This window comes from Ictalurus punctatus, chromosome 7 (genome assembly GCF_001660625.3).
Source record: "Ictalurus punctatus breed USDA103 chromosome 7, Coco_2.0, whole genome shotgun sequence".
In the NCBI taxonomy this organism is placed as follows: domain Eukaryota; kingdom Metazoa; phylum Chordata; class Actinopteri; order Siluriformes; family Ictaluridae; genus Ictalurus; species Ictalurus punctatus.
Window position 1 is genome coordinate 13,846,988 of NC_030422.2, and position 26,710 is coordinate 13,873,697.

At 40.2% G+C, this 26,710-nt stretch overlaps 1 protein-coding gene across 1 annotated transcript; it reads right to left on the minus strand.

Annotated features, from left to right (window-relative positions):
• Positions 1 to 2,330: 2,330 nt before the first annotated feature.
• Positions 2,331 to 26,514, minus strand: dtx4a (deltex 4, E3 ubiquitin ligase a). Its single transcript, XM_017472034.3, has 9 exons — positions 26,102 to 26,514; positions 25,399 to 25,628; positions 17,367 to 18,291; positions 6,731 to 6,792; positions 6,461 to 6,622; positions 5,729 to 5,790; positions 5,267 to 5,587; positions 4,329 to 4,418; positions 2,331 to 4,203 (listed from the first exon to the last, which is right to left on the minus strand). The coding sequence occupies exons 2-9, from the start codon at positions 25,607 to 25,609 to the stop codon at positions 3,976 to 3,978; spliced, it is 2,061 nt and encodes a 686-aa protein (XP_017327523.1). The 5' UTR covers positions 25,610 to 25,628; positions 26,102 to 26,514; the 3' UTR covers positions 2,331 to 3,975.
• Positions 26,515 to 26,710: the final 196 nt, after the last annotated feature.

A 26,710-nucleotide genomic window follows, 5' to 3' on the forward strand; every position in this document is an offset into this window, starting at 1 on the left:
AGTCCTGGCAGGTCAGTAATGTACATTATACTGCTTCTTTTTAGAGGGTTTTTCTTTTGCATGCCTTTTCCCCTCTCAGCTCCATCTGGCCACTTCCTCTCCATCTTCACTCTGTGCAGTGATGACTCTGTTTGAAAGAGCTGAAATTAACATAGCATTGCAAGATTCATAGTTTATTATAGAATGCCAAATCACTTGAGTACATCGGACATGCAATTATATAAAATATTGATTAAATAAATCAATTAATTCATATTAATTAATGGGAAGATGGATGCGTGGAGGCCTCAGAGAGGAAAGCCACCAAGTACCAGGTCCTGGTCCAGCAATGCAGGGATAAAGGGTAGAAGGCCTGGCTATTTCCAATTGAGGTTCGCTGCAGGGGTTTCCCTGCACAATCTGTGTGGAAGATGCTGAAAGTTTTGGGAATAACATGAAGGGAGATGAAAACATCTACATGTTGGCTTTGGGAAGAGTTGCGCTGGAAGCCAGGAAAAGATGGGCAGTGACTGGCTTTCACTGCTGAGCCACCAACTGGAGGATGTTGTTGTTTAGGGTCGAAACATCTGAAGAACGCTGGATGCCCCCTGATGACATCCTCTCCTGGCCGAAAGCTAGAATCACAAGTAAGTGACTGCAGGAGGCTGCAGTTCATATGTATTTAATAGTAGTAGTAGTATACATTAATTAAAAAGAAAATAACAGCAAGGCAGCGGGCCAAATCATGTAGTCCAAAGTAATATAGTTTTTTTTTCATCCTGCCCAACTGACTGTCTCTCTCCCCTTCCAACTCTTCTCTCTCTTTCTTGCCTTTTTTGACTATCAACAAAAATAAGAGTGACAGCCTGTGTCCATGCAATAAAAAATTAAACGAATGTGGTACAGTAAAAGCCCATAGTGGCTTGAAAATCTAAATTTAAATTAAATTACAGCTAAGACACTTTACAAACATTACATCTCTCTCTGTGTAACCACTGACCAAGTTTCTGTTGGTAATAAACATGTAAGCCAACACAACCATGGATATAATACTTGGCAAGCTATGACAGTGAACATAAATTCAGACGAATAATGACGTTGAAAATAGATTAAACCAGGATCATTTCAGGCAAATGCACGCAGCTTTCTCCATATCAAAGTTTGTAATATCCCATCTTTTAAAGTAACCATTTCTGTTAAAATTTTCTGATTGAGGACACGCGCTGATCGAGAACCGTTCTTATTGGCTGGAGCTTGTAGGTATTATAGCCAATCAGGAAAGTCAACCACGTTTGGGGGAGAAAACAGCCTATAATATTTTGTCTGCTCTTTTTTTATTTTTATTTTTTTTATTATAATTGACGAAAATAGAGTTTTTGGTAAGGTTTTTATTTTTTAAACTACATTTTAGTCTCGTCTTTTTTCGTATACAATATTGCATGTTGATATATTCACAGTCAGTGTTTAATGACGTCAGTGACGTCTCGTCATTCAAATGTCTTTGGTGTATAGCAAAAGAAATTAATTGGCTCTGTCTTTCTGACAGTTTCAGAGGGCACTGTATTTGAGATTTGATTCTAGGAGGTAGAACAGATGTTATAAATACATCTACAAGCAAGAATGAACTTTTAAAAATGAATAATGAAATTTTTCAACACAATGTTCATTAATACTGCAGTCCTCTAAGCTTGATGTAAGAAAACTTCAAAAGGAAATCTCCACCCTTAACCACATTAAATGTGTTTGTATTGAAATATTTTTGGAGGTGTTTGGTGATTCCGGTGCTAATATGTTGGTTGATATGGTATTTTTATTTCTCCTGTGAGGATCTCTGCCTCACTGACATCACAGTGGGTATTGCTGCGCAGGGGTTTAATAGAAGAATCATTTTCAGTGATTTCACATATAATGGATAAATTGTCATGTTACTCTTTGAGCTCCTAAAAACAAAAGAACAGAGACTTATTTCCCCCCTCACCATTTCCCTGTGATATTTACTGCCATATTAATGGATAATCCACCATAGAAATGTTGGACACAAAGTCCCAGAATGCAATGCAGCTATATGACCCAGTTAAGCTGAATGACAGAAACCATTAAACAAAGTGAAAATAGCCACCAATAAAACATACAATGAAAAAAAAATCTTTTAAACCAAATAAACACACTCATTACAAAAAAAAAAAAAAAATCTAATTATAAATATTAATAAGCAAGTCATTCAGATTGGAGTTTTTTTTTAAACTGTAACTAGACAGTCACATGGGAGTGGTTTTGAGATACTCGGGTTAGACACAGGAAACTCAACCATGAACTTGTGGTTTGAAGCGAATGAAAATAACACAAAAGCATTTGAGATGAACAAACCCTACACATATCTTCTTTTTAATATTCATTCAGTATTCCAGCAGCTATTTAATATGCACGGTATATGCACTGTACAGTTTGATATTATACAGCAACAATAGTTCTAGCTCCATACACTGTTTCAGATTCACTATTGCAGATTCCTCTTGGCTGAGGTTTTTACTGCAATAACCAGAGCAACTACCATGAAAATACAAGTGCAATCAGTGAGTAAAACTTCACAGTACAAAAAACCCCCTCCCCCCCCAAAAAAAACATACAGCTTATAAGACAGTACTAAAAATCAAACAAATAAAAATAATAATAATAAAAAAGGAGTTAGAAGTGCTTGCCTTACAGAGTTGCTGCAACACTTGATGCAAAAAGATGGTACTGAATCAGAACATGTGTACATAAAACACATACAGCACACAGGAATACTTCAACTATAAATGTAAGCTTATATTTGCATGTACACACATGCTCAAATGTCTTGACAACAATACCCCCCCCCCCCCCCCCCCCCCCCGTAAAATGTGTCCATCACGGACCTACCAATGACTCAACTAGAAAAGTAACTGGAGACCACAGCACAGATCTACCCACAAAGTAGGACCAGATGTTCCAAAGCAAGCAAACATTCTCTAGGCTGGTAGTCAACACCGCTCCCCAATAACCAAAATGGCGTCTTGAGTTACATGACATTATGTCAAACCTCTACACAAGTCTGACATTTGCACTGGTCTGCATGTTGTACATTTCATCTCCGGTTGCATGTCTAATCACAATAAAAGTTTTATTTTCATAAACTCATGCTTTCCATGGGGCTTTGTGAATTAAAGGGTTAGGAGGAAACTGGCTGTTTTGCACGATTGTCATCACCCCCAATTTCCATACTGTTAGCTGGCTTTAATACTGATTAATTCTTTAAGTGAGTTGAGTTTAAATGTCCAAGGACAGGTTTAGCAGCCTTTGACAAAGACTGATCAGCTTTATTATCCAAAATCATTGGCTTCTAAGTTATGAACTATATATCTAGAACATAAAATAAGATACAACAGAATTCAAAGGAGTACAAAAGTCATTAATTAAAATGTAGTGTAAATAATAGTAAAAATGAAACCCATGATAAAACCAAGTGATTGTACCATGATTATGGATGGAATGTATAATCAAGTGCCACTAGAGGGCAGTAAACATTCACATTCCATCTGAAACTGCCACTGGAGCTTCGTAGCAAAAAATGTGAGGGCCTCGGTTATACAAAAAAAGGACTTATTCCACCAAATGTTATACTTACATGCACAGAAGTACCTCAGCATAGAGTACCCTTCACAGAACTACAATACGAGAAATTGTTGAACAGACACCAGCAATAGTAAATTTGTTTGTACCCATTTTCTCCCTCATGGTCCAAGTATGTTAAACTAGCTCTGAAGCAGAAGTGGGTCACGATCTGGTTTCAAAGCTTTCTTCATCATCAGAATGGACAGTATCACAGAACAGAATGAGTTTGTGACTTTTCCCAGTTCCTCCAGTTTCTTTAACACTGGATTCTCAATTTTAGAGAAAAGTCTTCAAGTTCCAGTTGCTTCCAAAATTTGATTTCTGGACCGCAACTTGGCACAATGTCTTGTCCCTTTCATTCTCTCAGTCCCTCAGACAGTCTTCCTCAGCGATACCTTGTGCCCTCAACTCCTCCAAGACGTTGTCCAGGTGGCCCGAGTCGGGGTAGCCGTGGCCCGTCAGGTTGGAGCCGAACTCAGTCTTGTGATGGACTTCGTTCCAAATGACTGTGTCGGTCTCTCCAGTCGTGCTGGAGGTTCCCACAGAGAAGATCAGCCTGCGGTCCCACGCCACCAGCAGCAGCTTCAACACCTGACAGATTGCATTTGAAAGGTAGTTTATCGAGTCAGGAAAATGATACAATATAACATGCTGTTTGTTTAGACTGAAAAGCAGTAAAGCAGTCTGTAAAGTCTGCTAAGTTTGTGCATACTTACAAGGCGGCCTTTCTCACTGTCAGGGAGGTAGCAGTGTCTGGGAAATCCACGTGCTGTGAAGGGCTTGCCAGGGTTTGGGTGCTCAGGGCCCTGTGGAAGAAACAGGGAAAGTTCAGACTCAACTGTGTTTAACCTGTAATTTGTTTGTTTTTTATGGCGGAGTGGCATGCTAACACAACTCACAGCATGACTAACTGCGCAATCTAATGTAATCATTTGCAATGGGTTCAGTTTTATAGCCCAAGCTCCACAGGAAGTAATACATTATTTGGACAGGAAAACTGCAAGAGTTTTTATTTTTATTTTTTATGAACAAATCATAAACTCTTATGAAAGGGATATACTGAATCTGGAAATAACATTTTATGACATGTATCCCTTATAACAATATTAAAAATGTAAATCTATCGGACCTCTATATAGGATTATACCAAAAAGTGTCTTTGTAAGTTGACCCAACCCACAAGCTGCCAGAAGACCATAGAGTAGTTTCTACAAATCTCTGTGACTGGACTGGAGGGATGAACACCATATTCCACAACTAGTGTTCTGATGATTGTGGTGGAGACCAACATGTCACTTCTCAATCTCCCATAGCTGTTCAACTGGATTGGGATCTGGTGACGGTGAAGGCCATAGCATATGATTTACAACATTTTTATCCTCATCAAACCATTCAGTGAGCCATCGTGTCGTGTGGATTGGGGAACTGTGATCCAGGAAGAGACCACTCCCATCAGCATAGAAACACTTCATTATAGGATAAAGGTGATCAGTCAAAATATCTGTAATGATTTGCAGTGACTTCACTCTAAGTGGACTCAAATGATGCCAGTAAAAATGCTCACACAGCATAACCAAGCCACTATTTTTTCCCCTTTGTGACTCATCTGTACTTTTTTTAGTGCTTTAGAGGAAGTCTGCGACCAAATACGTACCTGAATGCCAGGGGGTATGTTGTAGATAATCCGGATGGTTTTGCAGTCGGGGTGGCCAGGCAGTGAGTGGGGGATGACGTGATACTCCATCTTGCCTGGTGGTTGGTTGCCAGTCTTCACTCCATAGATGGTCTTGCAGGTGGGGCACTGCAGGCTGCCGTCTTTGTTGCCATTGTTGTACATGGCCACTAGGCACTGCAAGTGGTACTGGTGCCCACACTGAGACAGACGGCCGACCGACTCTGCCCGGGAAATCCCACCCACGCCAGGGCCTTTGTAGCCAGAGGGACCTGCCAGAGCCTCCATACAAATAGTGCAGTCCTGCAAAAGAACCGGAAAAGAATGCAGTCAGTAATACTGTAATATCAATGTGAAGAACAACATGGACAGCTGTTCATAACAATGCAGTTATAACACGACATAAAATAATCACGAAATAAAAGAATCTTTAGAGAAAATTACCTCCTCTGGAGGGTTGCGGACCTTCTGAAGGTACCTCCTCACGACTTCCTCAGGAGTTCTGCCTGTCAACGTGAACAAAATTGTGTAATTATGTAAGTATGTGTATGTAGAGTTATTCACAGGCCAAACTGTAAAGTTACCATCTAAAGGCTCATCAACATAGCCCTTGTTTTGACAAACTACCAACAGCATTAAGATTTTACAATACTCCCACGTCTCTATATATAAATCAAGCGAAGGTAAGCAGTTCATTTTGGAAAATGTTTGTGCCGTGAGTATTTTAATCCATATTCCCAGTCAAAAGAGCTAAAGTTATACTATTTGTAATATTATAGTGTTGTAATAATTACTGATCACTAGAACTAGGTCACTGCTGTGGATTTGTTTTGTTCTGTTAGAAAAGCTATAACATGAAGCGACATGAACAAGCATTAAAGAACGTAAAAATTCATTACTAATCAGCTAAGTGTAAGGGAACCAGAAACCCAACAACCACCACCACCCAGCACATTTCATTATTTTAGACGAGTAAATTATCCATTATACAATTTGCAGTTTTTTTCCATTTCCTACCATGTTATCATTTAAGTACTGCTTTCATGGTATTTCATGTGATATCAGTGCTGAGGCTGTGACAATGCTATGTTGGTTTAACAGTTGGTAAAATACCAGTCTATTTAATATGGAAGTGCTGGTCTTCACTGCTTGAACTGACCGGATGTGTGTTCTGACCTTTGCGGGCTTGTTTCTTAGTGGTTTTGCGGCAGCAGTGGCCAAGGCCTGGCACGGGCTTGATGTCACTCTTGCTCACGGGTGGGGGGTGAAGCACCAATTTAGGTGGCCGAGTCAAGCAGACAGGAAGTCCTGCGGCACTCATCAAGATACCCGTAATGCCTGTTAAAAAAGTAAGATGAAAGAAATTTAATATTTGCACTCCTTTCATTTTTCTTACGAACAGTCAGAATCAGAATTTTCATTTGGTCATTAGGTTGCTTTACTCACCAGCCAATGCTGGGTGAACAGGACTGGACCCATTTAGGTTCTTAACTGGGACTGTTGGGACTCTGAAACAGACCAAATATAACAAACGGGTTAGACTCACAGACAAGATTTTTAACTCACAAATCAAAAATAACAAGGGTGAGAACAGACTGGTCAGATACTGACACCGTGTTATCCTGTAGACATCTTTAACCATAAACACCCCCATCCTCACCCCCCCCCCCCCCCCCCCTCCCTTTGACCTGATTAAGTCTCACGTTATGCTACCAAATATAAACCAGGTCACACTGTCGGAGTTGATGCTGATCAATATAAATACGTCAGTTTAAAAAAAGGAATTGATGAAAATAGAAAACAAAATGGAGTTTTGTTCATTTTGAATCAGTTTCCTGCTACACAACTGCAACAACACACCATTCATCCATACTGAATAATTGTTATACAACACTTGTACTTCTTATAATTCAGCATAAACAAAAGCAGACTGAGAAACACATAAAAACGTAAATTCTTCTTCTTATTAATATTATTATTAATAATAATAATAATAATAATAAAAATGTTAAGGCAAGCACAACTATCAAGGACAATGATGCCACATAGTCATGTTATTGACATACTTACGAGTTCATCTTGATTACAGTCATGTTTTCAAATGTCTGACCAAATTGGGGAAAAAATAATAAGAATAATCCAGAATATAAAAATCCACACTTGTTGCTTTCTCCTCAGCTCTTTTTGAATGTCTTTACTAAGTTTTTTATAAACACCCTACATTACAGCACAATCCAGTACAAAAATCCAGGTGCTTCTGTCAGTGGTCTAATGAGTGTCCTCTCTTATAGAGCTAATCCACCTGTTTCCATCTGGTGATGAGCAGCTGGGAGACAGTCACGTCACAGAGCTCGGGATTACCTCTCAACGTCAGGCTTTAACACTCCGCCATAAGGTTCCATCACAGACACGCGCACACGTACACACACTCGCAACAAATCTGCTGTCCTGTAGCAGCTCAGGTGGAGGTGAGAAACGTTTTTACTAAAATCAAACCGTAGGATCGCAAAAATACTCATGCACACGCAAAATAATAACAATAATAATAATAATAATAATCATCATCATCATCAAGTATTCTTCAAGTATTCCAAGACAGAAGGTACTAAGTGGGAAAAACAACAAAAACCTGATTCTCAGGTTTCCACTAACCTCCCCAAAACATAAAAACATGCCAGTGGATTAACTTAATTAAATTAACCTTAGGTGTGAATGAGTATGTGTCATGCCTTGCAGTGTTTTCCCACCTCATGCCCAGTTTTCTCCAGATCCACAGCAACCCTGACCAGCATAAACTGGTTACTGAATATGAATGGAGTGATTCCATGATTGGAGTGCCATCTGTGTCCCCATGATATTACGTTTACAAATATGTCCATCCATCCATCCATCTTCCATACCGACTGTCCTACACAGGGTCACCAGGGAGCCTGGAGCCTATCCCAGGGAACTTGGGGCACAAGGCAGGGGACACACTAGACAGGGTGCCAACCCATCGCAGGGCACAATCACACATACATTCACACACACTATGGACAATTTGGAAATGCCAATCAGTCTACAATGCATGAATTAAAATTGAATGTGGAGGAAACTCTCGAGGCACTGGGAGAGCATGCAAACTCTGTGCACACATTTACAAATACATATGTCAAGAGGCCATCCTGATGTAACGTAGTACCCAAACACCTGGATGAAACATTGTTTGATGGTAAGCCAAAAAATTTTTTTCTTTAAAAAAAAATGCTCCTTTATAACTAGCATCTATTTGCAACAAAGGAAAGTAGCCAACAAGAGTTCAACATACAAATGGAAAAGCAGTCGATTTCCACCCCATGAAAAATGCCAAAAGTAAACAAAACACCTTTAAAGATTGTAAATGTACAATATTTTGATTTCTTTAACACTACTGCATATTTGCCAATTATTTCATATTAAAAGTCATCATCTCTACTGATCGAAAATGTAGAAAATATAATGCGTAATAGGATTAACGAATCTTCTATAATCCTTGATGAGAAAAGAGAAAACAGGGAAAAATAAATTTCAACAAGTACAATACTATAATAAAATCACAAAAACAAGACTTTTGATATAACAAAATACAGTACATGTATATACACTACACTGTGAGTGTGTACACGTGTCTGTGTATGGGTGTGTGTGTGTGAGAGAGAGAGAGAGAGAGAAAATGTATGCAAGAGAGAGAAAGATCTGTCAAAATGTGCGCATGTATACAGTGACAAACTTAAAGGAAGTCTTGAAAAACTGCTAAGTGAGTGTGAAAATAAGTTAAGTGTGACCCTCTTAGGTGTGGTGCTTTTAAAAGAAATTACAGAGGGTGAAAAGGAGAGGCAAAAACGACAACAGACAAGCAGTAAACCCTCAGTCACGTTTTCTGCTGGCTTATCTCAGCCGTATTAACACAAAACCCATATGGCGAGCAGGCAATAAGGACCAAGTCACCTAGTTATACCCCGAACACATAGCACATCTCGCTGCCACCAGGCAAAGAGGAAAAATGAAAAACAGAACAGCAGAAGGGATATGAGCATCAGGGGCTGGCTGAACTGATGACAATCCCAAATCACACTCGGTTTCTCATGAGACTCGTAACGATCCGTAATCCTGTTTACTTTCTGACACCTTTTGAAATGTCACTTAGTGGACAGGTGGACACGCAGAGCGCATGGAAAACAGAATGATTCACTCGAGCACAAGTGACGTGGCAATTCTCAGAACCATGTCCTCTTATTAAACATTCATACAGATACGCACGGCTTAAACATGAGCTTTATCAACAATAAAGCATGGCTGACTGGCAGCTCATGATTCATGCGTAATTCCACAAAAGGTCAAAACTGTCAGAACCGTCAGCTGATGTATAAGTTTTGGCACACAGCATGCATTACAATCATTTGTTGTGATGCAGTAGACATACTAATCAAGTGGTCTTATGTATTGTAATATAGAGAGATGAACAAATTAAGAAGAAAGACATTCTTTTTTGATTCATTAACATGCGGCTGATTTTTCAACCTTGCTTATTTATAGATACCATGTCTCATCTCTGGATCAGTTAAAAAATTATACTGTAATAAATCTGGGCTCGAAATTAACTTTTAAATGGTAGCACTGGTGCTCCGAACTTTAAAAAGTTAGAAACACCAGCAACACATTTAGGAGCACCCACCGAACATTAAGGAGCACCACAAATACAATTACATATATATATATATATATATATATATATATATATATATATATATATATATATATATATATATATATATAAAAACACCATCACCACTCACGTTTAAAATGTGTGGATTCGGTGGCAAACACGGTGTTACCTGCAACCTCACAGGCTTTACAGTGAATGCAGTGCATTGAGCGGTTTTCATAGCGGAGCCACCCGAAGTCTTTCAGCAACTCTCTCTGAAAACTGTAACGCCCGGTTCACACCGTATGCGGCGCAGGAGTAGTGCGCAATTTGAGACACGAGTGATGCATGCGCTTTCTAGTGATGGGAAGTTCGGATCTTTTTACTGACTTGGATCTTCGAATCTCATTCAGCAAAATGAACGAATCTTTTTTCGAGTCATTTCGTTAATTTCAGCAAAATATAATTCAAATGTTACATGTTAAATTCCCCAACGCATCTAGTACTTACGCAAACGATTTCTGTTTCCTGTACAAAACCTACGGGGATGCTGAAGCGCATGCGTGGTCAACACAAAATGAACGAATCACTCTCTGAGACAACACCTTGTTCCCGAGTCATATTAAAGATTCGTTCAAAATAAACGAATCGTTCATGCATGGCACATCACTAGTGGTTTGACACCAGCAGCATTTCACATGCAGAAACTGCAGCACGCTTTGCGGAAAGGTTCTTGGATTCCATAGTTAATTTCCCTTGAAAAGCAAAACAAAAAAATACACAACAGTTATTGTGAGTGGGCCGTTGAGGAGTTTTGTTAACTTGATCGATAACATTTTCATAATGGAGCACGTTTACAATTCACGTCTGACGAAAATTCAATACTGTATTTTTTTATTATTTTTTTTGTCAAGAATGCTAACATATCTTTTAGAATCTCTGAGTGCATTTTGGATTTTAACTTGATATCGAGCCTGATCAGCACATCTTGAAGACATGGGTAGCAGCAATATAACAGAAAACAGTTTGGACAGGGTGAATTTTTCTGTTTTAGTAACCTATCAATATCATTGCTGCACCTCCAAGCCAAAAATAACACTATTCTCATTCATGATTAGTGGATATTAAATGTAAAACATACTACTCTACAATTATATGCTTTTTCTCTGCAATATATACATTTTGTGTCAACTCATCTTCATTTAAGTCTTTCAACCATGTACTGGTGCTTTAATTCAGTGCGAGCATAGCAGAGCAGCGGCTTACAAGAGAAATCTCTCAGTGTTTTTTTCATCTTCTCTCTTCAGTGCGCTAGTTAGCTTCCTGTCACGTGACAACAGAGCGCAGTGAAAGGGAGTGATTGACGGCAAATAGTAACCGATCTACAATCTGCATTAAAGTTAAGAATGTAAAGATGAAGTTTAACGTTTGATAGAACGGTGGACCGGTCACTGGATCAGCTCACAGCAGGCATATACTGTGTAGTAATTAGCGACTGTTTTGTAGAGAAATGAAAAACAGGTTGCTCCACAACAGTTATTTGCACTCGTACAAATGCTCCCAAATGTATTTTGTATTCGCACAGATTAAATTTAGGGAGCATATGCGACCAAAATGGTCGCAATATCGAGCCTTGTAAATGGAATGCTGCAACAGCCGATATGACTGTTGTCTTGATAGGTTTTAAGACCAGCATGCCAAGAAAATTTTCGGTTTAGGGGTCTGAATCAGAAAATCAGTCCAACAGTCTTCGATATGGTCCCATTGTCTTATAAGCCTCTAAGAGAGACAGAGCGAGAGAGCAAGAGCGAATATTAAATCAAAAGTTTGGAAATACTTTGTATTCAAAAAAAAACTCAGCAGGACGTCTAGACAAAAGCAAAAATGGCAACATTTTGTCATAATATCCAATAATGGCAGCACAAGAAACCTTGCTACTCACCCAACAGTGCGTACAAGATTTTGCTGAGGTTTTTTTGTGATTGTTGCAGCCAAAAATGCTTAATTGTGTTGCTGCTTTTTTCAAAATTGTAGTGCTTTTTTTGTGGAAAAGTACTTGAATTGGCGAAACTGCGGTTGTATGAAATTGTTCAGCACGGTCTTTCACAGTGATGTTTGTTGGTAGATGAGGCCTTTCATCTGTACTCATGTGTGACGCAGGTGGATCAAAGAGGGCTTTGACTGATAGCACGTCGTGATGACGTCACATGACGTGTTTTGGCCCAAATCTGCAGAACATCAGCGGTAATTTTGAAAAAGTACAAACTCCTCCGTATATTGTGGCGTTTAATTGATTTAGCGTTCATTTCTGTGATCACAAAATTCGCACACTTCTGGAGGGACTGACCCAAGAAGGTAGAACAGGATTATGATAAACAAAGCCTGTAGCTAAAGACTCAAAAGGCAAGTCTAGCAATAGCAGGGTTTTTTTCCCCACTGCTTGCGAGTTTGAGTTGGATTTTCTACAGCCTGTGCTGATTGGTTAGGTTCTATAAAATCTACAGAAGTGTTAAATGTCATATCTAGCTTGCTCAACCTACATAGATACGTCTTTGATATTTAATATAATAATAACAAACTGCATTAATGACTGTCAAAACTGTCAAATGATTCAATTCAAATGAAATGTTTTTTGTATTTAAGGACAGCTTTAGTCGCAAAGAGGCTTAACAGAAATCTGGATGTAAATTTAGATCCCTAATGAGCAAAATGTATCCATAAGTGATGGTATTAAATATAACCTTGTGTTATTGTGATTGATCCCTTTTTCCATCAAAAATGTTTAGATGCTGTGAAATCTCTGTAGAGAGTGACAGAACCCCTGCATGTCATGGAAATGTTGGCTGGCAAAGTGTAATGCCAGAAGGTGGGGAAACTTTTTGCTTAATTAAATGTTCACAACCTCACTGCTCTTCTTCAAACGTGACAAAATGTATTAACTAGTGCCCATGTTATCTTCCGGGTCAAATCTTTCTAACGTGCCTAGAAACAGAAAACCAGCAAAAGCAAGTCATCATGGAAAGGCCCACTGGCTTTTCAGGAAAGGTTCTGATTGGATTAAATGATGATATATTATTGTAACAATTGTTTAAGCACAGCCCTCTAATATCTTTAAACAAATTACTGTAATATCCAGTCTGTTAAAAACTAATACACAAGACAAAAGACTGCAGTATGAGAATCAAGTATAAACTCAAACACACAGTACAGCACTAAGTACCTCAGCATATCACAATCACTCTCTAGTGGGTTAGAGCAAGACTTGACACCTGTTGAGACTCATTTTACACACAAAAAACAATAATAATAATAAAGCAAAATAGGGTTTTGTGTTACGAAACTACATATCGCATGAAGGTTTGTGTTAGGTTTGCTTGTTTCCATCACCACTGTGAACATGGAGAGGTTTCCACTACGTAGCAAAATTGAAATGAAGTGTGTGTGTGTGTGTGTGTGTGTGTGTGTGTGTGTGTGTGAGAGAGAGAGAACACAGGCCAAACTCAATGTGACATTTCCTGACGGTAAACTTTCCTCTCTCAGTGTGACTTATCAGTATGCCACAGTCAGCGTGTGCTTGTCTGTTGGCTCGTCTATGCTTCATTCCCATTTCATCTCAGCTCCAGCCTGAAGCGTTCCAGTGTCTGAGACAGGCTTTTGTATTTAAAGGACAGTGTCTGTGTCTGTGACACACACACACACACACACACACACACACACACACACCAAACACTTGCCAAACAAACACAACTCCTCCAGCAGCACCACCTTTGAGATGGACACAGCTCCCCCACGACCCTACCCCACCCCACACACGCACACACGCACGCATTGTGTTGCAAATGCAAACCAAGCTGCCGCTTGCCGACAAAAGGTTGCTGTGGATACGCTCTGTGCACACACATGCATACTCTCACACACCTACACAATGGGGCTGCGGGGGCCCTGAAGAATGAACAGAGCCTGGGAACTGGGGAAGGAGAGAAGCACAGTGGAGCGACACAAGTGGGGAACCTAATGAACGGGAGTGACCTGTTGACATTGATGGAAGACACCCAAATCCTGTCTAGAATGCTCCCCTTAATTTCCTTCTCTTCCTGTTCTCCATGCTAAAGTGACCAGGGTTAGTGAGGACAGTGGATATAAATGTCTAATATAATAGATGGGAAAAAAATAACGCTGTAACTAAGTTTTGCTTTTACAGAAAAACTCAAATGTGTCCTTGAGTGTTGTAGCACCTTAGGATTGTGAAGGAATTTCAGAGCTTCTTCACTTTCCACACTTACAGGCCATGGTACTATATTATAATTTCAACAGCAACAAAATATATATATTTTTTTAAATTCCTTTTATTGGTTTTGCCGTTTGATTTATAGCAAACGTCTTGTCCCACTTCACAGAGCCTTCATATTTGACTGCAATTACACTGTAAAAGAAAAAACATTTTGATAGAAATGTGCTCGTTAGCTGCATTAAACAACACGGGTCTGATAATTATTCTCTCCCAAAATCTCCAAACACAAAAAACAATAGCTGCATTTTTTTAACATAACTACCAATTTATTATTAAACTATTATTAATTTCACAGCGTGGGACTCATTTCTCAACATTACCCAACACTAAGCTGGATCTGCTTCACCATCAAAATGTAAATCAGTCGAAGGCTCGATTGTGCTCAAGTTGTCACTTTCCCATGTATCTCAAAAGTGCTGTGGTTTTGCTGTTTTTCCGGTACGACATGTAGAAGTGACAATCATCAACCATCAAAGAAAGTGAAAAACTCATCGCTCTCAGCCAAGTTTAAGGGCAAAAAGCAACATCGTTAACCACCAAGCAGGAAAACATACACAAACACACACACAAACGCAATCACAGTCATCAAAGCCCAATCATTTATTTTCATGCAATTGCAACATATAAAACAGTTTAAAAAATATCAATCTTGCATAAAAAAAAGATATTTTTAAACAAATAATTTTTTATTTAGACGTATAATTCTGAGTCTGTTCATCCTTCTGATATTCACGCGAGCTGTACTATTGTACTACTACTACAATTCTTCAATACACATCATGAAATATCGGTTTCTGTTTAACACACCATACATTTCATGACGCACAATATATATTTTCAAATATTCTACACTATCAATTTCAAAATGATCTCATTCCCAGGATTTAAAGGTTTTTTTTCCCTCCACACTATAGTAGTGTCCGTATCAGTATTATGGTGTTTAACGTACTGTAACATTTGTGTCAAAGTAAAAAAAATTTACCATCATGACCCCAATACTGAATAGCTGTTAAATATGAATAGTTAAATACTGAATAAGTGTTTAAATCATATTTACTAAATTACAGCGTACACTGTAGCCTTCCAGAACGGGTATATTTAGGGCCTTTTCCATTGCACAAAGTACTGGAAAGAAATGTGGGTTTTTTTGGTTTCCCTGCACAGAACACTACCAAGAATGAAAATGTGTCACAAATGTGCATGGAAATGCTGGGTGTAGCACTGAGCACAAGACACAGCTTGTCTTAATCGCAGTGCATGCACCCAAACACAGGCAGCGTGCCAATACTTCAATATTCAGTGAAAAGCAGATGAGGTGCAAACTTCACAGAAAAACACAAGAAGCACTTTTTTTTTTTCACTGGTTAGCTTATCAAATGTCATTCTACACTCATCGACCACTTTGTTAGGAACACCTGTACACCTGCTCATTCATGCAATTATCCGTTCGCCCAACAATGTGGCAGCAGAACAATGCATAAAATCATGAGGAGAGGAGAATATCCAAACTGGTTTGAGCTGACAGGAAGGTTACGGCAACTCAAGTAACCATTCTTTACAGCTGTGGTGAGCAGAAAGGAATCTCAGAAGCCACAAATGAACCTTGAAGCAGATGGGGTATTACAGCAGAAGACGAAATTGGGTTCCACTTCTACCAGCTGTAAACAGGAGTCTGAGGCTACAGTGGGCACAGGCTCACCCAAACTAGACAGTCAGTACACACTGTGACCTCAGGTTCCTGTTTTTGACTGATAAGTGTGGAACCCAATGCGGCCTTCTGCTGGCTGTTGCAGCCCATGTGTGATGCGTTTTGTGTTCTGAGATGATGCTATACTCAGCTCAGCTGTAAAGAGTGGTTATTTGAGGTTACGCATACTTCCTGTCGGCTCAATCCAGTCTGGCCATTCTCTTTTGACCTCTTCTGACCTCTCAACAACAAGACGTTACCACCCGCAAACTGCAATTGTAATTTTCCTGTATTGTGTATACATACAGTAGCTGTACATAGCATGTGTTCCATGTCAATTCTGTGTTAAGCTTTACCGTGTCTTCTATACTTTTTTCCTCATACCCAATTCTTAGTATTACGTGTCTTGCAGTCATTTTTGTGTATATACTGGAAGCATCACGTATCAAATCAAATTCCTTGCGTGTGAGCACACTTGGAAATAAAGTTCTTTTGACTTCTAATTCCACTTCTTCAAAGAATGTTTTGTTTTTCGCACTATTCTGTGTAAGCTCTGGAAAGTGCTGTGTGTGAAAGTCCTGAGAGAACAACAGTTTATGTAATACTCAAATCAGCGCATCAACATATGGTCAGAATCAGTGTTCCCCATTCTGTTTGATATGAACATAAACTGAAGCTCTTGACCTGTATCTGCATGATTTTATGCATTGCACTGCTGCCACATGATTGGCTGATTGGATAACTGCGTGAATAAGTTGGTGTACAGGTGTTCCTAATAAAGTGGTCAGTGAATGTATACTATGCATGTAGGGCACTAGGTCACCCATCACCTGCTTAAATGATGATGCAGTCCCTTTTATTGTTCATAGTGCAACCATTCCCGTTGCGTCGCATGTTGGTGGATTGGCTCCTGAATGGATAATGAGTGTACGTGTTGTTTTTGAATGTAGAAACACACTTCTAGAGCCCCTATTCTGCTGTCTGTTAGTCCCTTATTAGATTTGTCCAGCTGACCATCCACTCAGCCTCTAATGCTATGATAATGCTATAAAACAGTCCAAGATAAACTGTTTACACTTCAGCCTCTGATTCAATTTAATTGTTCAAATAAATATTTAAAAAAAAACCCTCAAGCTAAGACTTCAGATTGCACAGCATAAATGAAGCTAAACTGTCAACTTAGTCCCCTTCTTCCAAAGTCTACTGATCAATTAGAAGGTACTCTAGTTAACATCATATTGATAACATTAATACTTCAGTTGAGCCAGGTCTGTTAAGCGCAAAAGCTTCTGTACAGTCAGTGGTCTCACTTTTAGAAAAGATTTCAATGTCAATTAAAAGAAGAAAAGCTTGAGAACATGAATAGCACGTGTTTGCTAATTGTAATATTTCAATAATTGGGTTAGAGAAACAGTAGTGATAGAGTATAGGGAAAACTCACCCAGAGGCAATAAGAGCCCGTGACTGTGCCATGGCAATCCTCTGCAGCGCGGGACGGCTGAGGCCTGCCAGGCTGGCGCGGGGTGGCACTGGGGCGGCACAGGCTGCTGAAGACACGGGGCCCAGGACTCGAGCTGAAGGGATTGGGGCACAGGTGGCAGTTGTGGAGATGAGGGCACTGGAGGACGTCTGATTTGGTGGAGAGGTAGCATGCGGTGTAGAGGAAGGTGGAGGAGGAGGAGGAACAGCAGGGGGAGGAGGACGGGTGGAGGAAAGAGACAGAGCGGCCGTGGCCGAGTCCAGCACAGAGAGTGAGTGTGCGAACCCTCCGGCTGTTGTGGAGTTCCTGTGTGGCAGAGTGAGAGAGTATGAGTGGCCCCGCTGGGCAGTTTTTGGGCTCCTCGGCCTGGGCAGAGGCATGGGTTTCCGGCCTAGAGTCTGCGCCATGCTTGTGGTTTTCACACCCAGGACCAACATGCACTGCTGACATGAGCAAGGCTGACCGAGAGAAGTGATGGTTGAAGCAGGAAGGGCTCCACTAGGGTAGGCGCTTCCGTTTCCTCCTCCAATCCCAGCCACACTCATTCCTGAGTGTGCTGCACTCCCATTGGATGTCCAGGCATGAGGCTTAGGCAGAGGGCCTGAGACAAGAGGGTAGGCCAAGTCAAAGCGTCTTTGGATACGGCGCCGGCGCTGTGTCTGCCGGTTGATCTGAGTCATGCCCTGTAGATCGATAAGGTAGCAGAAGCCAAGCGGCGTCAGGTCCAGCCACGGTTGCTGGCGCTCGCGTGCTGCCTGGATGGCAATTCCTACTTCTGTGTCATACGGTGTCCATGTGCCTGAGTCGTTCTCCCACTCCCACACCCAGCCCTGCCCTGGAGCCGACCGCGGGTCATAGAAGCTCCGCCGCACTGGTCGCAATGTACCTGCAGAAAAATTTTAATGTGTCTTCAGACGGCACTATTAGAAAAAACTTCTGCTATATGGATATTATATCATACATCGACGGACATAATCATGTTTACGTCTACATGCTGGCTGACCAAGCACATTATTAAGATGGGCTTTAAATACTATAAAAGTCAGAAGACTCAGCTTCGCTCAATGAGTCAGCAGGATTACAAGACTGCCATGTCTATAACTGCTTTCACAGTGATAAAGCAGACCAAACAAATTCAACGAGTATGCAATGCATGTTTGGTCCACAAAGTAATCTGAGATAGACATAACAGAAACACATTAGAAGACCAGATTTTACAGACATAGCATAGACAAAAATGACTTACATTTATTTAAAAAAAATTTTAAAATAAATAAATAAAATAAATACATAAATAAAAAGGAAAAAAGAAAAAGAAAAAAAACAACAACAAGCAATTAGTACCTAAAGAATTTTACAGGGCATAAAATGAAACAGAAAGAGTATTCATTTGACCCACCCCCCATCCCCACTGATGACCTCACTCGACAACTATTCGTCTCTTTCCTCCTCCCTCTTGGTTTTTAGAGTAATGGGCTGTTGCCCTTCGGTTCTCTCCACCTCTCCATGTCTCCATGTGGAGCACTCAAGTCAGCCTTGCACAATGGACTTTAGTTAGAGGAGGGTGATTGAGTCTCCCAAAACTCCTAGCTGCCAACAATCCACCTCTTTGTTTTAGTTGCTCTCCATGTTACAGACGCAAATTTGTACCTCACTTTGGCAAATAAGAACTATGATGCTTAATCTGTTAATTTCCTTATTTGAAAAACAACTTGTTTATAACAATGGACGAGGAAGACATAAGCTAATATTTCACAAATTCTGCTCTTCGTTTTACATTTAGACAAGCTTTCCCATAAGTATTTCCAGGTCTGCATTTTCCCCACAGATACGTCCATGTTAAAATATAATAAATCCATATTCAGATGGAACACTTATACCAAATCCCAAGCCAAGCTAAACACCTAGATCATTACAAATGCACTTCACAAGTTTGGGGGCCCTGTGAAAATGCTGTGTATTGAATATGCAAATTATTTCACAATTAAGACCCCTGAGAGCCCTCTCTACCCAGGTACCCTGACCAGAAAGTTCCACTATCCCCCATAACCCCCATCCAGCCCCGGCCATGAAAACAAAGATAACTTGAAAATGATGTTACATTAAATGTGCATCAGCCTGAAAAGAGCTGTTGCATGTCACTAAAGTTAAATTTTCAGAAACACCAAAAATGATAAACTTGGTCAAAACCCATGTTTCGAGTTTTGGTGTCATTAACCATGTTTCCATCCAAATTGCAAATTTAATTTATGAGAAACATTGGAATATCATATAAAACTTTCTGAGCCAATTACCCAATCACATGATTTCTTGAAGCAAAGTCACATGACTTTTTGCACATCAAGGAATTGATTCAGTTTCCATCGTAGTTAATGTGCATGTTTTTTATCAAAAAAAAAAAATTACATATGTTTTTATGTGCATTTTGTACATTTCATTCGCATCTGGTGTTTCCATCCAGCAATTTTGTATGTGATATCCCAAAATTCGCATAAAAATACATAGATGGAAAACATAGCTACTAAGGCTACACCCACATTAATCCAGATAGATCTGAAAACTACTATTTTCATTTTAAAACGCTCCCTGTCTATACTGGCATTTTCAAACATTTTCCAAAAATTGCTCATCCACATTGAAACTTTGAAAACATTTACTTTTGCAATACTTTTTTTATTTGATAAGACATGCACATAAACGATGATGGAAACACATTGACAAATAAATTCCTTGATGCGCATAAAAAAAAAATCATCAATCCAACTATAGGCCAATATCAAATCTCCCCTTTATCTCCATGATCTTACAAAAGATTGTAGCACAGCATCTATGCTCATACCTATATAGGAATAACCTTCATGAAATGTATCAGTCAGGATTTAGGTCTCATCATAGCACAGAGACAGCACTGGTTAAAATGGTAAATGACCTACTACTGGCCTACTACTGGTTGCTTGTGTTTCTTCACCTTAGTGCAGCTTTTGATACAACTGCTCATATTATTCTCCTTGATAAAACTAGGAAATGTTGTTGGCATAAGGGAACAGCCCTCTCCTGGCTCAGGTCTTATTTGACTGATTATCAGTTCATAGATGTAAACCATGACTTCCCTATGCATACTGAGGTAAAGTTTGGTGTTCCACAGGGGTCTGTGTTAGGCCCACTTCTCTTTCTTTTATATATATGATACCTCTGGGTCAAATTATTTGTAAACATGGTATTAACCTCCACTGTTATGCTGAAGACACACAGCTGCATGTTTCAGCAAAACCAGATGACAGACACCAGCTTAATAAAGTTGAGGAACATGTAAAGGACATTAGACACTGGATGCTTATTAACTTCCTTTTACTTAATTCTGATAGGACAGAAGTACTTGTACTAGGACCACATGCAGCTAGCAGTAAGCTTTCTGATTACAGTGTAACTCTGGATGGCCTTTCTGTTACAGCATGTGCAACCATAAAAGACCTTGGTGTGATTACTGACTCCAGTCTTTCATTTGACGCTAGACAACATTACTAGGACAGCCTTCGTTCACCTCAGAAATATTGCTAAGATAAGAAATATGTCACTTGCAGAAAAAAATGCTTTTGTTACCTCTAGGCTGGATTATTGTAATGCCTTACTGTCTGGATGTTCCAGTAGGGGGATAAACAAGCTCCAGTTAGTCCAGAATGCAGCTGCAAGTGTCCTTACTAGAACCAGAAGATCCAACCACATCTGTACTGGCTCCAAGTAAAATTTTGCACTGATTAAAAAAACTACTATTGACTTATAAAGCACTGAATGGTCCCATGCCACAGTACCTGAATAAACTTTCAGTTTATTATGATCCGCGATGCCTACTTTGAACAAAAGGTGCAGGCTATTTGTTGGTACCTCAAATAGTGACGGCTACAGCAGGGGGAAGAGCTTTCTCTTACAAAGGCCGACAGTTAGGGAACAGCCTTCCAAGCTTAGGGCCTTAGTGTTCAGGACTCAGACACAGTCTCTGTGTTTAAGTCCAGGTTGAAAACATTTGTTTAGTTAAGCTTTTTGTGAATAGTGTATTCTTAGATAAAGGAGTAGATCTAGAGGGATCACAGGCATAGAGTGTTGTGGCAAACTGGGATGTTTGGATGCTGTTATGGCTAAAGACCCCCCTCTTCCCTGAACACTTAACTAACCTCTAACTTGCCCCTTCCCCTTACGAAAAATAAATAAATATATATATATATATTTTTAAAAACAACAACATTTTGCACTTACACTGGCTCTTACGCCTCTACTCTGTGCACTTTGCTCCTCTAGAACTCAATTATAAATCTTGTATAGTAGCACTACTTGTATTGTTCTCCGCTTGATATACCGCTTTGCTTCTATTTCCTCATTTGTAAGTCACTTTGGATAAAAGCATCTGCTAAATGAATAAATGTAAATGTAGTTATGCTGTCATAGCTAGTCGTGCCGGAGTCCCTGCTTGCACTCACGCAACATACATTGTCTTTAACCATTAAAGGACAATAAGCATACCTAATAATCTGTCTCTCACTTTCTGTTGAGCTACACATGATACTCCTGAGATGCCAGAGATCCTGACCCCTTCTGCTCTCCGGACCTTGCTGATCCATCCTGATATCCTACTTCTTGTTGGGGTTCTCATCATTTGGAAGTCACATGCTGCTGCTGAGGATGGCCCCACACGGTGGAGCCTAACGAGATTACTGAGGATGGTACCACTTAAAAACCATAAAGATGGCTTTGGACCTCAATTCATATTAACAGTTATGCTATGATGGCTTTCGAACCGCATTTGGCACAAACAGTTTTGCACTCAAGTCTCAATCAGTGAACAGTGGAGAAGTTCAACAAAAAACAGACTTCATGTAAAAACTGTAACGAACTTCCTGTTTACACAATTGCACTATTTGACCATGTAGTATTAGAACATTTATATAAGTGATTTATTTATTTATAATTGCAATATCTAGTGTCACCCAGATGAGGATGGGTTCCTTTTTGAGTCTGGTTCCTTTCAAGGTTTCTTCCTCATGTCGTCTCAGGGAGTTTTTCTTTGCCACCATCGCCTCTAGCTTTCTCATTAGGGATAAATTCATACAAATAAAATCTATATCCTGAATTTATATATTTCTGTAAAGCTGCTTTGGGACAATGTCCATTGTTAAACGTACTATACAAATAAAACTGAATTGAATACGCATGCATTACTGTAGACATAGCATAATATACTTTGACATCTCTAATTTAAGATAAATAAAAACTTTTTACCAAAACAATGTAGAAAAGTTGTTCTTGCTTTGGCTGTCTGCTTGAAATGCTTCCAGTCTCACTTTTCTCACGATCTGAACAAGTTTTTAGATAATTACATGCCATAGTGAAATGAATATAAACCTATGTTCATTTCACAATGCTCCTGTGACCTCACATCCTCGTGATCATCATCAAAACAAAAAAGAATGCTTATACACACTACAGATAACAGCAAAGTTTTGAAATGTTTAAATGACCAAACAAGACTGACTGAATTAATAAGCAATTATTTCCTCACTGATGTTTGAGCAGACACCGATCACTCAAGTGAAAAGACTCATGTTTAAATGCCATGAGTGACTTTTACCTCAGGTGATGATACAGAGGCTGAAGTGGATGCTGATAATCAAAAATAATTGCTCATTTCCTGTTATCTTTAAAATGTGGCAGTGAGGTTATTCCACAAGTAGATATTGTAGTAAATGTAGAGTTAGTCTGGGCACCTTTCAGTGAAACTAGGATGGAATCTTTAAATGACAATTTCTCACTTTTGAGGTCAACTTGTGGTTGAGATATATGTGAAAGAGGAACATACTTGTAGTTTCCCATCCCACAACATAAATATTACATTAGTTTTCCCATCCCACCACACAAACATTATATTTGTCAGTGACAGTCATAATGGTGGTGTATGGGTGCAGTATCTGTGAATTTGGGTGGTGGTGTTTGGGTGAATATGGGAATATTGGTGAATATGGGTGGTGTATAGGTGAATATGGGGGAATATGGATGGTGGTGTATGGGTGAATATGGGGGAATATGGATGGTGGTGTATAGGTGAATATGGGTGGTGCTGTAAAGGTGAATATGGGTGAATATGGATGGTGGTGTATAGGTGAATATGGGGAAATATAGGTGGTGGTGTATAGGTGAATATGGATGGTGGTGTATAGCTGAATATGGGTGAATATGGGTGGTGCTGTATAGGTGAATATGGGTGAATATGGGTGAATATGGATGGTGGTGTATAGGTGAATATGGGTGAATATGGATGGTGGTGTATAGGTGAATATGGGTGAATATGGGTGAATATGGATGGTGGTGTATAGGTGAATATGGGTGAATATGGATGGTGGTGTATAGGTGAATATGGGGGAATATGGGTGGTGGTGTATAGGTGAATATGGGTGAATATGGATGGTGGTGTATAGGTGAATATGGGGGAATATGGGTGGTGCTGTATAGGTGAATATGGATGGTGGTGTATAGGTGAATATGGGGGAATATGGGTGGTGCTGTATAGGTGAATATGGATGGTGGTGTATAGGTGAATATGGGGGAATATGGGTGGTGCTGTATAGGTGAATATGGGTGAATATGGGTGAATATGGATGGTGGTGTATAGGTGAATATGAGTGAATATGGATGGTGGTGTATAGGTGAATATGGGGGAATATGGATGGTGGTGTATAGGTGAATATGGGGGAATATGGGTGGTGGTGTATAGGTGAATATGGATGGCGGTGTATAGGGTAATATGGGTGAATATGGGTGGTGCTGTATAGGTGAATATGGGTGATGCTGTATAGGTGAATATGCATGGTGGTGTATAGGTGAATATGGGGGAATATGGGTGGTGTATAGGTGAATATGGGTGGTGCTGTATAGGTGAATATGGATGGTGGTGTATAGATGAATATGGGGGAATATGGGTGGTGGTGTATAGGTGAATATGGGTGGTGCTGTATAGGTGAATATAGGTGAATATGGGGGAATATGGGTGGTGGTGTATAGGTGAATATGGATGGTGGTGTATAGATGAATATGGGGGAATATGGGTGAATATGGGTGGTGGTGTATAGGTGAATATAGGTGAATATGGGGGAATATGGGTGGTGGTGTATAGGTGAATATGGATGGTGGTGTATAGGTGAATATGGGGGAATATGGGTGGTGCTGTATAGGTGAATATGGGTGAATATGGATGGTGGTGTATAGGTGAATATGGGGGAATATGGGTGGTGGTGTATAGGTGAATATGGGTGAATATGGATGGTGGTGTATAGGTGAATATGGGTGAATATGGATGGTGGTGTATAGGTGAATATGGGGGAATATGGGTGGTGGTGTATAGGTGAATATGGATGGTGGTGTATAGGTGAATATGGGGGAATATGGGTGGTGCTGTATAGGTGAATATGGGTGAATATGGATGGTGGTGTATAGGTGAATATGGGTGAATATGGGTGGTGGTGTATAGGTGAATATGGGGGAATATAGGTGGTGTATAGGTGAATATGGGGGAATATGGGTGGTGTATAGGTGAATATGGGTGATGGTGTATGGGTGATGAATATGGGTGGTGGTGTATGGGTGATGAATATGGGTGGTGGTGTATGGGTGATGAATATGGGTGGTGGTGTATGGGTGATGAATATGGGTGGTGGTGTATGGGTGATGAATATGGGTGGTGGTGTATGGGTGATGAATATGGGTGGTGGTGTATGGGTGATGAATATGGGTGGTGGTGTATGGGTGATGAATATGGGTGGTGGTGTATGGGTGATGAATATGTTTTGGAGAAGAATATTTGGATTTGGGGTATTTTTGGACTGTTTTTGCAGCCATATTATCCTCCTATTAATAAACACCACAGGCCTTATGTAGAGCAGCATGATGAAGCTTAAAATATCAAGAGTATGTTGTGAACAGTTTAAAAATCATGCTTGGAGGATCTCACCGGTGTCTTGGCGGAACTGGTGCATGGAGTGCAGGTCGATGATGTAGGGCGACAGTCTGGAGTCGACCTGGCCGAGCGCTACACTGCCTGCGCCGCGAGTCTCTCCGCGGATCACCGCCTCGATGTGATGCGACACGGCCGGGCTGTAGGGCCTCCAGCGGCCGTGCTCGTTCAGCCATTCCCACACCACCACCGCCGAGGCCAGCAACATTTCACACACACTCACGCACCTGCGGAGAAGCAAAGTAAACCACGTCACATCCACAGCGCTGTGTCTTCATCATCTGCTCTTCTGCAGCAATCTCTAGTCTAAACATTCAAATCACAGCTGACAACATGGACGTTTCGCCTTGTATCTTAGCATCACGTCTGAAGTTCAACATCCTCACCGATTCAGCACGCGCATTCACACCATCTCAATACTGCTCCAAATCAGTCACTTTAAACTAACCAGGATTTCTTCAGCTTGACATCAAAGCTAACAACACAGACTAGCTTGTTTGCCGTTTGTGGCAAGAAAACGACTTAATCGCGTTTCTGCAACAATGCACAAATGTCACACGTGTGCTACGTTACATAGAATAAAAACGATGTTTTATCACCACGCATCATTTGCTGCGTGAAAGATGTAGCTAGCTAACTGTCGCCTTTGATCATTACTATTAAGGATGGAAGACCATTTCAGAGAAACAACGACACTCACCTGAACAGGACCTTGTGCGTTTAGCTGCGAGTTCATTCAAATAAACGAAGGAGAATCGTGTTCCATTAGCGGACACATCTTTATTTGACCATTTGTGTTCATCCGCGCGCGCCTCTGTGTGTGTGTTTCTCTGTGTGTGTATGTTTCTCTGTGTGTTTGTGTGTTTGTGTGTGTGTCCGTGCAGTTTTCCAGCAGAGCTAGCTACTCTCGAGTTTCTGAGACAATCCCATCATATGATTAAGCGATGCTGACATTGTGATTAATCGCATGATAGGTCCTGGGTTAATGGCACTAATACCTTCTGGTTTCCCTACAGGAATTCTCCCCCACTTAAAGACACACTGTATATATAACACGGTGATGTTCAGATCCTCTATGTTTTGCGTGCACTGGTCCGTTTTCCACGCCCACCGCCGTCCACGGACCAATCATATTAAGCAGCACCACTTCCTCCTTGATCAAACTCCGCCTTCTAGTCTTGAAATCATAGTGCAAATTATTACTTGACAGTGTTAAAAGACATTGTGCAACTGTTGATTGCTTATTAATAGACATTTCAGAAATTTTGAGAAAATTTTTTATGAGAAAACTGCGACACTTTTTTTTAAA

Coding starts and splice junctions, on each gene's coding strand:
- dtx4a (XM_017472034.3), bottom strand. CDS start 25,609: ATGTTGCTGGCCTCGGCGGTGGTGGTGTGGGAATGGCTGAACGAGCAC. Junction 6,623..6,730: donor TGTTCACCCAGCATTGGCTG/GTGAGTAAAGCA, acceptor CTTTTTTAACAG/GCATTACGGGTATCTTGATG. Junction 5,588..5,728: donor TCCGCAACCCTCCAGAGGAG/GTAATTTTCTCT, acceptor GTTCTTTTGCAG/GACTGCACTATTTGTATGGA.